General features: G+C 49.7%; 1 protein-coding gene across 1 annotated transcript; it reads right to left on the reverse strand.

The window, feature by feature from the left end:
• Positions 1–898: 898 nt before the first annotated feature.
• LOC123361174 (general transcription factor II-I repeat domain-containing protein 2A-like) lies at positions 899–6,105 on the reverse strand. Its single transcript, XM_045001328.1, has 2 exons — positions 6,071–6,105; positions 899–3,013 (listed from the first exon to the last, which is right to left on the reverse strand). The coding sequence occupies exon 2, from the start codon at positions 2,618–2,620 to the stop codon at positions 1,187–1,189; it is 1,434 nt and encodes a 477-aa protein (XP_044857263.1). The 5' UTR covers positions 2,621–3,013; positions 6,071–6,105; the 3' UTR covers positions 899–1,186.
• Between the last annotated feature and the right edge of the window lie 7,497 nt (positions 6,106–13,602).

Raw genomic sequence — 13,602 nt, forward strand, 5'->3', positions numbered from 1 at the left:
CACATGTCGATTCCCCCCAGCATTGTTCCCTGCCAATGGACATTCTAGGTTCTGCCACACTGTGAAGCACAGAGTGACCTTCTCCCAGTACAGGCCTAGTCCCGTCCCACCAGGGTGTAACCCTCTGAGACATGGTGAAACCCTCCCAGCAGCAGAGTCTCTCTCTTACACTTATCAAGTTTGCGGAGGATACCAAGCTGGGAGGGGTTGCAAGGACTTTGGAGGATAGAACTGAAATTCAAAATGATCTGGACAAACTGGAGAAATGGTCTGAAGTAAATAGGATGAAATTCAATAAGGACAAATGCATAGTACACCGCTTAGGAAGGATCAATCATACAAAATGGGAAATAACGGCCTAGGAAGGAGCGCTGCGGAAAGGGATCTGGGGGTCACAGTGGATCACAAGCTAAATAGGAGTCAACAGTGTTGCAAAAAAGCAAGTATCATTTTGGGATGTATTAGCAGGAGTATTGTAAGCAAGACACGAGAAGAAATTCTTCTGCTCTCCTCCACACTGATTAGGTCTCAACTGGAGTAGTGTGTCCAGTTCTGGGGGCCACATTTCAAGAAAGATGTGGACAAATTAGAGAAAGTTCAGAGAAGAGCAACAAAAATTATTAAAGATCTAGAAAACATGACCTATGAGGGAAGATAGAAAAAAACTGGGGAAGACTCAGAGGGGACAATCACAGTTTTCAAGTACATAAGAGGTTGTTACAAACATGCCGGAGAAAAATTGTTCTTCTTAACCTCTGAGAATAGGACAAGAAGCAATGGACTTAAATTACAGCAAGGGCGGTTTAGGATGGAGATTAGGAAAAAAACCTCCCTGTCAGGGTGGTTAAGCACTGGAATAAATTGCCCAGGGAGGTTGTGGAATCTCCATCATTGGTGATTTTAAAGAGCGGGTTAGACAAACACCTGTCAGGGATGGTCTAGATCAGGGGTGGGCAAACTTTTTGACTCGCAGGCCACAATGGTTTCTAAAATTTGACAGAGGGGCCGGGCCAGAATAGAAGGATGGTGTGTTTGTGTGAACTAATATAAATGAAATGTAAAAACCATTACATGAAAAGATTTGGCCTTTAACAGGCACCAAAACATCAATGTGCAGGGTTCATTGTAAAAATTGTTTTCCAAATGTATTAATTTAATAACACAGTAGATAAACTCCCATTCAGTTTCAGTGGGAATAGTGTTGTTGATCTCCTTTTTTTGCAAGTGCATCAAAGTCTGGAGTTAGTTTTGTTGTGGCAATTCTCAGGATAGATCCGAGGAGTTGGTTAGTTAACTTGGATCTGTGACGGGCTTTGTTGATGTTCATGACGCTGAATGTCTGTTCACATACATAGGTTGAGCCAAACAACGTCAGCATCTTCTGTGCCATCCTCCGGAGGTTTGGAAACGTGGCTTCGTTAAGTGAAGCATAAAAGTCGTTCAGTTTAAGAGAGTTGAACTTCTCCTTTAAGACGGAGTCAGACTGAAGATCGATCAGTTCCAACTCCAGCTCCAGTGGTGCTGTTTCAGGGTCTTGTGACAGGGGACAGGACACCAGCTGAAGTGACTTTTCAATTTTTTCAAAATCAGAGAACCGACGGCAGAATTCTCCGTGCAGGTCGTCCAGTGATTTGCTGTATTTCTTCGCGTTTCGGATCGCCTCTTTCTGCATGGCTAGTGTGGGGAAATGAGCGAAAGATTTGTTTGAAATTTGTCTGGAGAAAAGAGTCAGCTTGGATTTGAAGGCTCTAACATTTGTGTACATGTCGTGCACAAACTGATCTTTCCCCTGTAGCTTCATGTTCAGCTCATTCATGTGCGAAAATATGTCCACAGCAAACGCAAAGTCACAAAGCCAGTTCTTGTCGCTTAGCTCAGGAAATTCGTCGGATCTCCCCATTAACTCCAAAAATGCACCAATCTCCTCCTTGAGCTCCCACACTCGTTGAAACACTTTGCCCAAACTTAACCAGCGGACACGAGAGTGGTAAAGTAAGTCCTGGTGATCTGCATCGGTTTCTTCCAGGAACGCAATAAACTGACGATGCTGAAGTCCCCTTGCTCGTATAAAGTTAACAAGTTTTACGACTGGATTCACGACATGATTTAGCTGCAATATAGACTTACACAGAGCTTCCTGATGAATGATGCAGTGAAGGAAAATAACATCCTGATCAGGTTTTTCCTCTTTTACTTTTTCCTGGACTCTTTTTAGTAGCCCAACGTTTTTTCCAGTTAAATTTGGCGATCTATCCGTGGTGACATTGGCAAGTTTACTCCAAGGTAGCTTCATTCTCTCGATGACAGCAGACACCTGGTTATACAAGTCCTCTCCCCGCGTTTTTCCTTTCAGGGACTCCATGGTCAAAAACTCCTCCGTAATCTCAAAACTGTCGTTAATCCCTCGGATAAAAATTAGGAGCTGAGCAGTGTCTTTTATGTCGTTACTTTCATCCAGTGCTAGTGAAAAAAACTTAAAGGACTCCGCCGTTTTGTTTAATTTGCTGGCTATATCTTCGTCAATCAGTTCCACACGGCGAGTCACAGTTCTGCGTGATAAACTGATTATTTCAAACTTGCCTTTGCTCTCCGGACACAAGAGACCTGCTGTCTCAACCATGCATTCTTTTAAAAATTCCCCTTCGGAGAAAGGCTTACTAGCCTTTGCTAATTTGAATGCCAGCAAAAAAACTTGCCTTGGTACTTGACTCTTGAATCGCAGTTTGACTGTGAAAAAAATGTTGCTGAGTCTGTGAATTAGCCATCAATCTCTGAGCCGTAGCCGCCCGTTCTTGTGTAGACTGTTTGCTAGCGTAGTTAGCATGTTTTGTGGCAAAATGACGGCTGATGTTGTATTCTTTAAAAACCGCTAGTTTCTTGGCATATCAGACATACAGCCATTGATCGGACTTCAGCGAAAAAATATTTTGTTGTCCACTCTTTATTAAACACTCGGCACTCACTGTCTACTTTTCTTTTCTTCGGTCCGCTCATTTTTACTGAAGGGCTCAAACTGCAAAGCGAAAAAGTGAAGTAGAGAGTAACACATCACACTCAAACAAAGGTCAATGTCTTTGGAGTGCGCCATCTGTTGGGGAAACATGGGCATTACAGGGAAAGGTAAAATGAAGGAGGTTTAATTATAATAAAATTTAATTTAATAATATAACTTGGACAAGTTCGGCGGGCCGGATTAAAAAGCCCAACGGGCCGTATATGGCCCGCGGGCCGTAGTTTGCCCATGTCTGGTCTAGATAATACTGAGTCCTGCCTTGAGGGCAGGGGACTGGCCTAGATGACCTCTCGAGGTCCCTTCCAGTTCCGTGATTCTAAGAACCAAAGGCCAGTGAAGAACAGAATCAAAGGAGTCACTCTGGGGATTCTCCCTGTCATTGTCCCCAAGGCAGCTCTCTCAGGATTACAGAGTGGTTTTGTGAAAGTTACTGGGGGCCCCCCTTAATAGCTTACAAGCGGCCAGTAGGGGGAAGCAGAAGCCTTACGTACACAGTAACCTGAACTTTTGAACTATCTGTATCTATTTACAGGGCTCTCCTTTCTTCTGCAGAATAAAGCATCTTTCCTTATCCCTGTCAGGCTGTTATTGGCTCTCAGCTAGACGGACCCGATATTTCGGTAACAGTTTGATGCTCCAGCCTTTATCCAGTCTCTCCTGGCAGTGCCCCCTTCATGGGCTGGGCCTAGTTTTAGCCTTTGGGAAGCGTGACCCCGGGGGCTCTGAGACTGGGCCTTCTTGCCTCAGCACATCTTGTTCCTTTCTGTGGCTCCCCATACTCCTCATACAGACTGTGAACATAAGAGCGGCCCACCGCATCAGAGCAATGGTCCATCTAGCTCAGTGGCCAATGCCAGGTGCCCCAGAGGGAATGAACAGAACAGGTAACCATCAAGTGATCCACCCCGCCACCCATTGCCAGCTTCTGGCAAACAGAGGCTAGAGACACCATCCCTGCCCAGCCTGCCTGTGACACTGGCAGATGAGGTGTTAGCTCTTGCAAAAGCCCCCATGTCTTCATTGAACATGGACAAACACACAGTGGAATCAGTCTGACTCACCTGTGTTAGTATTGTTAAAACAGGTATTAGGATTATAAGAACATGTTTAGACTTTATTGAATGCTTTATTGAGTTGCTGCCTGGGTTAACATCTGACTAGCTGCATTGTGAGCCTCTGTGGCTCTGTAAATCACCAGACAGGAGAGAGACTTTACCTAGGTGAAGTGCTGATTGACAGCCGAATGCATTACACCCTGCCTGGCAGGAAAGGTCCATCCACACCAGAGAGACTATTATGGGATGTTAAAGAAGACACAAGGCTGTTGTGCTCTTGACTTCCCATTAGCTGAGTTTGCAGCTCAGAGCACATGGCAGGAAGGGGATGAAAAACCCCACACAGAAGGAACTGATGATCTGTATGCTGCTTGGATTCGGGGGGGCAACGTTCCTAGGCATAAACATGAGATCCCCAGCTGCTTAGCCAGGGTTAGTCCTAAAGAATATGCAGAGCTTGCTTATTAGAGAAGCTTCTATTACCTTTTGAAATGTAAGACTGTAACTTGTCTGCATCTGGATGATTAGCTGGAGCCTAGAGTAGAGGGGTGTCCTGGGCTCCCCCTTTGCTCCCCTGATTAATCACTGAGACTGGGAGACAACAGAGACTGTGCAAGGGAGGGTAGCTTTGCCTCCCCTCCCTCGCTGGCTTACGATGAAAATGGCTCAGTGGGCTGTGACACTTGTCCCTAGAGAGAAGGGCTACGTGGAGAGTCACAGTGAGCCTCTGAGGCTAGTGAAATCCACCAGGAAATGCAGGGCCCATGGAGACAAGGACAGAGCTTTGTCACACTGCTTTAACTTTGTAAACAACTCTCCTTTCCTTTCAAATAAATCTTAATACAGGTTGTGACAGGACTGGCTACAAGTGTTGTCTTTGTTGGGAGATCTAAGAGTCATTTGACCTAAGGATGTGACTGGTCCTTTGGGCCTGGCAGTAACCTGAACGTTGCTGTGATTTGTGGGGTAAGGCAGGGGTTCTCAACCATGAGTCTGGGGCCCCTTGCAGGGCCGTGAGCAGCTTTCAGGGGGCTGCCAAGCAAGGCCGGCATTAGACTCGCTGAGGCCCAGGGCAGAAAGCTGAAGTCCCAGCGTATGGGGCTGAAGTCTGGGCCCCTGAGCCCCATCACCCACAGCTGAAGCCGAAGCCATGTAGCTTTGTGGGGGTCTGGGGCCCCAGGAAGTTGCCCTGTTTGCTACCCCCTAACACCAGCCCTGGCTTTTATATGCAGAAAACCTGTGACTGTATAGTTCATTGGTGCAACCACTTATATATTTGCAGCAAATGTTGCACAACAGTTGTCGTGTAAGGTGTCTATGAAAAGGTTATAATTTACTGCTGATGATGATACTACCTGTGTGGGTGTATCATTTTTACAGTCAAAGTTATGAATATTGGCTACGTTTTGTACATCAATGTGTTCTGATTCTGAAGTAGCCTTAGTAAAGCATTAGGTCAGCTTCTTCAGAAAGGAATTTGCAAATCAAATGCCCAATCAAGAAACACTTAAAGGACCTTGGAGAAACTCCAATCCACATACCCTGGTGGGCTGGGCCAGTTTCTTTACCTGCTATGTCCACAGGTCGGCTGATTGCAGCTCCCACTGGCCGTGGTCTGCCGTTGCAGGCCAATGGGGGAATGCAGGAAGCGGCGCAGGCTGAAGGATGTGCTGCCTGCCACTTCCCGCAGCCTCCATTGGCCTGGAGTGACAAACTGTGGCTAGTGGGAGCCGCGATCGTGCAAACCTGCCAACATCGCAGGTAAACAAACTGACCCAGCCTGCCAGGGTGCTTACCCTGGTGAGCCGTGTGCCAAAGGTTGCTGATCCCTGAGCTAAAATATTTAAGAGACAAGTCAGTTGAAAATATAGTGGTGCAAGAACAAAGTAACATCGCTTCCCATTGTTACACAGCTTCCAGCTGCTGGAGGCTGCAATCCCCTGTCGTTAACATTGTTATTGGGCTGAAATCTCCCCTTGGCCAGTCAGAGACAGACACGTACCTGTGTCGCTCCCCAGCTCCCGTTGCAGCATCTCTAGGGGAAGGAGAAGATAGGAGAGATGAGAATTCAGGCCCTCACATTCATGGAGAAACCCCCATTGCTTATTAATGGAACTGCTGTTAACGACGAGATGGTGACCGAGATTAGAGGCCGATAATGCAGCCGCTGCAGACAGAGCCAGCCCCACAGGGCTGCTCCATGGGGAAGGGCGACTCGCTGAGCTGGGCTGTGAGATGGAGCCCAGGATCAGTGACGTCACTAGAGTCCTTGACTCCTTCCCAGGGTCAGGGTCGCTCTAACCAGAGGAGACGCCACCCCCAGACTCCAACTCACCTTTGAATCCCAGCAGCACCTCCTGTAGCATGGCACTTTGCAGAGAGAAATCGCTGACTCTCTTCTCCAGCTCCGCAAACGACAGCTCTGGCTTCTGAAACGTCCCGTCCTCCCTGCTGGGGAAAGGAGGGGTGAGAAATAGGCCTGAGCCCCAGACCCTGAGCCCAGCAACCCCCAAACTTCATGAAACCTGGATCTGAGCTTTGTAGCCTGAGATAGTCAATGTCAGGGTGAGTCACCTCAGCCCTGTGCTCCCCAGAGAGACGGGAAGTGGGAAGACACCAGAGCAAGGAACGGAGACATTGTTCAGGGGCTTTCTCAGGGACGCTCTGGTTCTGGGGGGGGGCAGAGCCACCCCCTACGCTGGTTTACGGCAGGAACAAGGGGCACCAGCACGGGGATTATGTGGAAGGGAGGAGACTCAGACCAAAGAGTGGGCAGGTCCTACATGCTGACAGTGGCCACAGACAGAGCCCAGGGCTCCAGCAGGGAATGAACGTGGGCCCTTTAATGCCAAAACCCCCAAACCCTTCAGCTGAAGCAGTAACCCTGGGGCGTCCAGCTCCTTTGGCAGAGAGGGCCACATTGCCCTGTCCGTTACGGCCAGTGGCCAGGGCATTGGGTTAGGACTCTGTGCCCTGCTCCATTCACAGCAGAACACCCACTGCTCTCCATGGGACACCCACGTACGAAGAACAAGGGGGGAATCTGCCCTTCGTATGGGAAATAAAATGTTAGTTCTTAGTATTTTGCCAAGTCTTTGTCTGTCACTCTCAGTGTCACTCAGGAGGAAAACAGCCCCCTCCCGGACACTCTGTAGGGCCCTGCTGGTTCTTCCCTGTGTTTCCCTGCCTTTCCCACCCTCCTTTCTCCATTTCTCTCTCGCTTCCTTGTCCTTGTGTCTCTCCTCTGTTCTTCCCTCCCTACAGCAACCCCCTATTCCCACCCCACAAAGGCTTCACTCCCGCCCCCTCCCCGATCCACCTGCTCGAGTGATCAGCCAGGGAACGTTTAATGTTCACATCAAAGTGCTGCCATTTCAGTTGACACCCCGCTGACATTAACAGGGGACAGGAGAGTTCACGCTCTCAGAGCTACGGCTTCAGGCTGCTGGCAGCCCCAGCAAGGCAACACTGTCTCCGTTTACACTGGGGAGGTGCTGAGGGCCGGCAACTCACTTTAACAAAGGCGAAAGCTGAGATTCTGTGCCCTCTGAGTACGTGACGGGGCCACATCAGTCCAGGAGACAGGCCTGGTCTGTCCCATCGGCCCTGGGTCTAGCAGCCCTGCTGTGACCTCATGAGCGACCAGACAGTAACCGGCTTGTCTCCTACCCGAGTCAGCCATTAGGGGAGCCAGAATCACATGCTCCCAGGGCAGGGGGCAGCTTCCTATTCAGTGCAGTTATCAAACCTAGCGGCCCATGAGGGGGAGCTAAATGGAGCCCAGGACTTACCTGCCCCCAGTGCTCCCAGCACCCTAAAAAGGAGAGAAAGAGGAGGCCGTCAGGGGGAGTGTCCCTGGGTGGGGAGGCCTCCTGCTCTGCAGGGGTCACCACTGAGGCCTCGGGCAGTAGGGGAATTTCAGGTTTACATTCCCAGAGCTGCTGCCCCCCTATCAGCCCCAGCAAACGCTGCGGGCAGGTCCCACTGTGGAAATCTTATCCCCGGGCACTTTGCAGGCAGAAGATATTTCTCTGCATTGAGAATCAAATTCCTCCCAGGGCCGAGAGATTCAGAAGGCCCCTGGCCCCACTAAACCCATTAACCTGCAGTGACAGGAGCCTTAGGCCTGGCTCGGGACCTCAGCATGGTGAGGGAGGGGATTTCACCCTCCAAGTGCAAATGCAGAGAGACATTTCCAGGAGAGAAGGTCTTGGGGCTGCAGCATCCAGGACTCCCAGGGCCCATCCCTGGCACCGCTGCCAGACTCACTGGGTGACCTTGGGCAGGGCTCTGCCCCTCCCTATGCCTCACTTTCCCCATTTCTCCCATAGGGATAATGCCCCTGACCCCACTCTGTAAAGTGCTTTGGGGTCTAGGGCTCAGAAGCGCCTAGAGAAACGCTGCGTATGATCATTGCAACGACAGCCTGACCTGCAGGGGCTGGCTCAGCAGCTGCTGCCCCTGCTCTCCTCCCCTCTCGCTGAGCAGGGAAATCTCCCAGGACAGGCTGCAGACGCCCTCATCCCTTCTCTGGACAATGGCTCCCTCCAGCTCCTCCAGCCGGGCCAGCAGCCGCTGCTCCTGCTCCTCCAGAAACCCTCGCAGCTCCTGCCACTCCCAGACGATCTTCTGCCTCTCGGCTGCCGTCTGTTTCTGCATCAGGGAGAGGGCGGCTCAGTAACAGGGGAACATAGAACATAAGAACGGCCAGACTGGATCAGACCAAAGGCCCATCTAGCCCGGTATCCTGTCTTCTGACAGTGGCCAATGCCAGGTGCCTCAGAGGAAATGAACAGAACAGAGAATCAACAAGTGACCCATCCCCTATCGCCCATTCCCAGCTTCTGGCAAACAGAGGCTAGGGACACCATCCCGCTCATCCTGGCTAATAGCCCCTAAGGGACCTGTCCTCCATGCACTTCTCTAGTTCTTTTTAGAACCCTGTTAGTGTCTTGGCCTTCACAACATCCCCTGGCAAGGGGTTCCCCAGATTGACTGTGTGTTGTGTGAAGAAATACTTCCTTTTGTTTGTTTTAAACCTGCTGCCTATTCATTTCATTGGATGACTCCTAGTTCTTGTGTTATGAGGAGGAAATAACACTTCCTTATTTACTTTCGCCACACAAGTCATGATTTTATAGACCTCTACCATATCCCCCCTTAGTCGTCTCTTCTCCAAGATGAACAGTCTCAGGCTTTGTCTACACTGGCACTTCTCTCCTGCCGACAAACAGCAGCTACACTGCGCGCCTGGCAGCAGAACGGCTGTAGCGGCACAGTCGTGTGGCTAAAAGCTGCAGAGTGTAGCCATAGCTTCAGTCTTATTAATCTCGCCTCATGCGGAAGCTGTTCCATATCCTTCATAATTTTTGCTGACCTTCTCTGAACCTTTTCCAATTCCAATACATCTTTTTTGAGATGGGGCGACCAGATCTGCACACAGTATTCAAGATGTGGACATACCATGGATTTATATAGAGGCAATAGGATATTTTCTGTTTTACTCTCTATCCCTTTCCTAATGATTCCCAATATTCTGTTTGCTTTTTTGACTGATGCTGCAGATTGAGTGGATGTTTCCAGAGAACTATCCACAGTGACTCCAAAATCTCTTTCTTGAGCGGTAACAGCTAATTTAGACCTCATCAGTTTATGTGCATTTGATATTTTCTTTTCCAATGTGCCCTATTTTGCATTTATCAACATTGAAATTCATCTGCTCCATATCAGAAGAAAATCATAAATGCACCTGGGGGCGGGTGGCAGAGTTATTTACCAGAACACGAGCTCTCTTGTAGTGGGGATGGGAAGTTCATTTATCCCGGGAAGGGAGGAGGGATCAGGACCGGGGTGAGCTGTACATCACCTACAGGAGGGACACTTCTCCCCAAAACCTCATCAACGTGCACTGAGCCAAATCCTCCATCTCTGCAGCCCACATTTCATCTCCTTCCTCCCCATCCCCCCAGGAGCTAGAAAGGATCCCTGGTCACCGTGACATCCAGACAGCCCGTGGGCAGGGGCTCCGGGCTAACACAGACTGACCCTCTCCTGCCCAGCAGCCTCCTGCGTCCTAAGGGCATCATGTTACCCCCGTGTCTGACCCTGCAGGCTCCCTGGGCTCCAGCGGGGATGGGTCCCTGGCTGAGGCTGGCAGGGTGGGCCCTGCATTCACCAGGTCATTCTTATGCCAGGCAAACCTAAGTGACGGGGGGCTCTGGGCACCTACCAGCAGCTCCTCGTTCTGCCGCTCCTCCTCGGCTTTGGCTGCTTCTCTCTCTTTTCCCAGAGGGGCCAGATGCTTTTGTGGTGCCTCCTGGAAGAAGCAGGGGAGGGAGGGTTAGAAACTGCTGCAAACCTCCCAGCTGCCAGATTTCAGGGCCCATCCTGCCCTGCAGACGCCTGTGCAGGGTCCCTGGGACTCAGACTGAGAGGAGCTGGTGAAACAGGGAGCAGCTTTTCCAGAGGAAACGCAGGGCCCCAGGCTGCAGGGACAGGGGTGCAGCCCAACCCCCAGCTCCCCGGGGCCTCACCCACATCCCAAGCAGCCAACTTCAGACAGTCCCCCACTTTCCCCAGCGCCAGCCCCCAAAGCTCCCGCAGGGCCAGATCTGAACATGGGATTTCTAGCTTGTGTATGGAAACTTGGTGGACTGCTTCTATCATCAGTCAGGGTGAGAAATTGCTAATTCAAATTCTATCCAGATAGTATGTTAGGCTTAGTTTGAGTTTTTGGTTATTTGCTAAGTAATCTGCTTTGATCTGTTTGCTAACACTTATCGCTGGGAAATTGGCTGTTGTCTTCTCTCTCTCCTTGAGTGGCTCAGGTAAAGCACTCAGGTAGCTTAGTTGGCTGCATGGCGCCACCTGCTGTCGTGCTGGGTGATAACAGGCCCTGGAGAGGCTGGCTGAATCTCCAGCAAAGCAGTGAGAGAAGGGCCAGCCCAGCTTGAGGGTTAGAGGGCACAGCGGTTCCCAGAAGCCCCCCAGACTGCACCCCGGGGTGACAACCCATCACACCCTAGAGTACACAAGTCTCAGCAGGTTTGTCACATCCTGTCCCCTCCCATTCCACACCCTAGATAGTTCCTGCCTCCCACTACTTCTAGCAGATCCCACCCTCCTATAAATATACTGCTCTTCTCCCTCCAAGCAGAACACATCCCTGAGAATCCCTTACCTGAGCCAGCTCCACTGCAGCCATTTCCTTCCTGTTGGGAGGAGGGGATGATTTGGGGTGAAATGTGGATGTTATTCTGTAGCCTGCCAGGGTGAGGGGGGCAATGTGAGAGAATTCAGACAGGGTTTCTGTCCTTTCCACATGTCGATTCCCCCCAGCATTGTTCCCTGCTAATGGACACTCTAGGTTCTGCCACACTGTGAAGCACAGAGTGACCTTATCCCAGTACAAGCCTAGCCCCCTCCCACCAGGGTGTAACCCTCTGACACATGGGGAAACCCTCCCAGTAGCTCTGTTACACTTATAAAGTTTGTGGACGATACCAAGCTGGGAGGGGTTGCAAGTGCTTTGGAGGATAGAATTAAAATTCAAAATTATCTGGACAAACTGGAGAAATGGTCTGAAGTAAACAGGATGAAATTCAATAAGGACAAACCCAAAGTACTCCACTTAGGAAGGAACAATCAGTTACACACATACAAGACAGGAAATGACTGCCCAGGAAGAAGCACTGCAGAAATGGATCTGGGAGTCACAGTGGATCACAAGCTAAATATGAGTCAACAATGTTACACTGTTGCAAAAAGCAAGTATAATTCTGAGCTGTATTAGCAGCAGTATTGTAAGCAAGACACGAGAAGTAATTCTTCCGCTCTACTCCACACTGATTAGGTCTCAACTGGAGTATTGTGTCCAGTTCTGGGTGCCACATTTCAGGAAAGATGTGGACAAATTAGAGAAAGTCCAGAGAAGAGCAACAAAAATGATTAAAGGTCTAGAGAACATGACCTATGAGGGAAGACTGAAAAAACTGTGTTTGTTTAGTCTGGAGAAGATATGATCAGCTTTCAAGTACATAAAATTTTGTTTCAAGGAGGAGGGAGAAACATTGTTCTTAACCTCTGGACAGGACAAAAAGCAATGGGCTTAAATTGCAGCAAGGAAGGTTTAGGCTGGACATTAGGAAAAACTCCCTGTCAGGGTGGTTAAGCACTGGAATAAATTGCCTAGGGAAGTTGTGGAATCTCCATCGTTGGGGATTTTTAAGAGCAGGCTGGACAAACACCTCTCAGGGATGGTCTAGATCAGGAGTGGCCAACATGTGGCTCTTTAGAATTTAATATGCGGCTCCTTGTATAGGCACCAACTCCGGGGTTGGAGCTACAGGCACCAACTTTCCAGTGTGCTGGGTGTGCTCACTACTCAGCTACAGGCCCTGCCTCCACTCCACCCCTTCCTACCTCCTTTCCTGAGCCTGCAGTGCCCTCGCTCCATTAACCCCCCCTCCCAATGTCTTGCATAGTGTGAACAGCTGATCGGGAGGTGCAGGGAGGGAGGGGGAGGTTCTGATTATTGTGGCTTCCCATGGGTGGGAGCTGATGGGGGGGGCTGCTGACGTATTACTGTGATTCTTTGGCAATGTACATTGGTAAATTCTGGCTCCTTCTCAGGCTCAGGTTGGCCACTCCTGGTCTAGATAATACTTCGTCCTCCCTGAGTGCAGGGGACTGGACTAACTACCTCTCAAGGTCCCTTCCAGTTCTGTGATTCTATGAACCAAAGGCCAGAGACGAGCAGAATCAAAGGAGTCACTCTGGGGATTCTCCCTGTCATTGTCCCCAAGGCAGCTCTCTCAGGTTTACAAAGTTGTTGGATGCTCCAGCCTTTATCCAGTCTCTCCTGGCAGTGCCCCCTTCATGGGCTGGGCCTAGTTTTAACTTTTGACAAGCGTGACCCCGGGGGCTCTGAGACGGGGCCTTCTTGCCTCAGCACATCTTGTTTCTTTCTGTGGCTCCCCAGCGAGTCCCAATGAGTAGATACTCCTCATACAGACTGTGAACATAAGAATGTGTTTAGTGTTTAGACTTTATTGAATGCTTGTGAGTTGCTGCCTGGGTTAACATCTGACTAGTGAGCCTCTGTGGCTCTGTAAATCACCACACAGGAGAGAGACTTTACCTAGGTGAAGTGCTGATTGGCAACAGAATGCATTACACCCTGCCTGGCAGGAAAGGTCCATCCACACCAGATAGACTATTATAGGACGTTAAAGAAGACACAAGACTGTTGTTGTGCTCTTGATTTCCCATTAGCTGAGTTTCCAGCTCAGAGCACATGGCAGGAAGGGGATGAGAAACCCCATACGGAAGGAACTGATGATCTGTATGCTGCTTGGACTCTGGGGGGCAAAGTTCCTAGGCATAAGCACGAGATCCCCAGCTGCTTAGCCAGGGTTAGTCCTAAAGAATATGTAGAGCTTGCTTATTATAGAAGCTTCTATTACCTTTGAAATTTAAGACTGCAACTCATCTGCATCTATAGGATTACCTGCTTTAACTTTGTAAACAACTCTC

Source organism: Mauremys mutica, unplaced genomic scaffold (genome assembly GCF_020497125.1).
Source record: "Mauremys mutica isolate MM-2020 ecotype Southern unplaced genomic scaffold, ASM2049712v1 Super-Scaffold_100403, whole genome shotgun sequence".
NCBI lineage: Eukaryota > Metazoa > Chordata > Testudines > Geoemydidae > Mauremys > Mauremys mutica.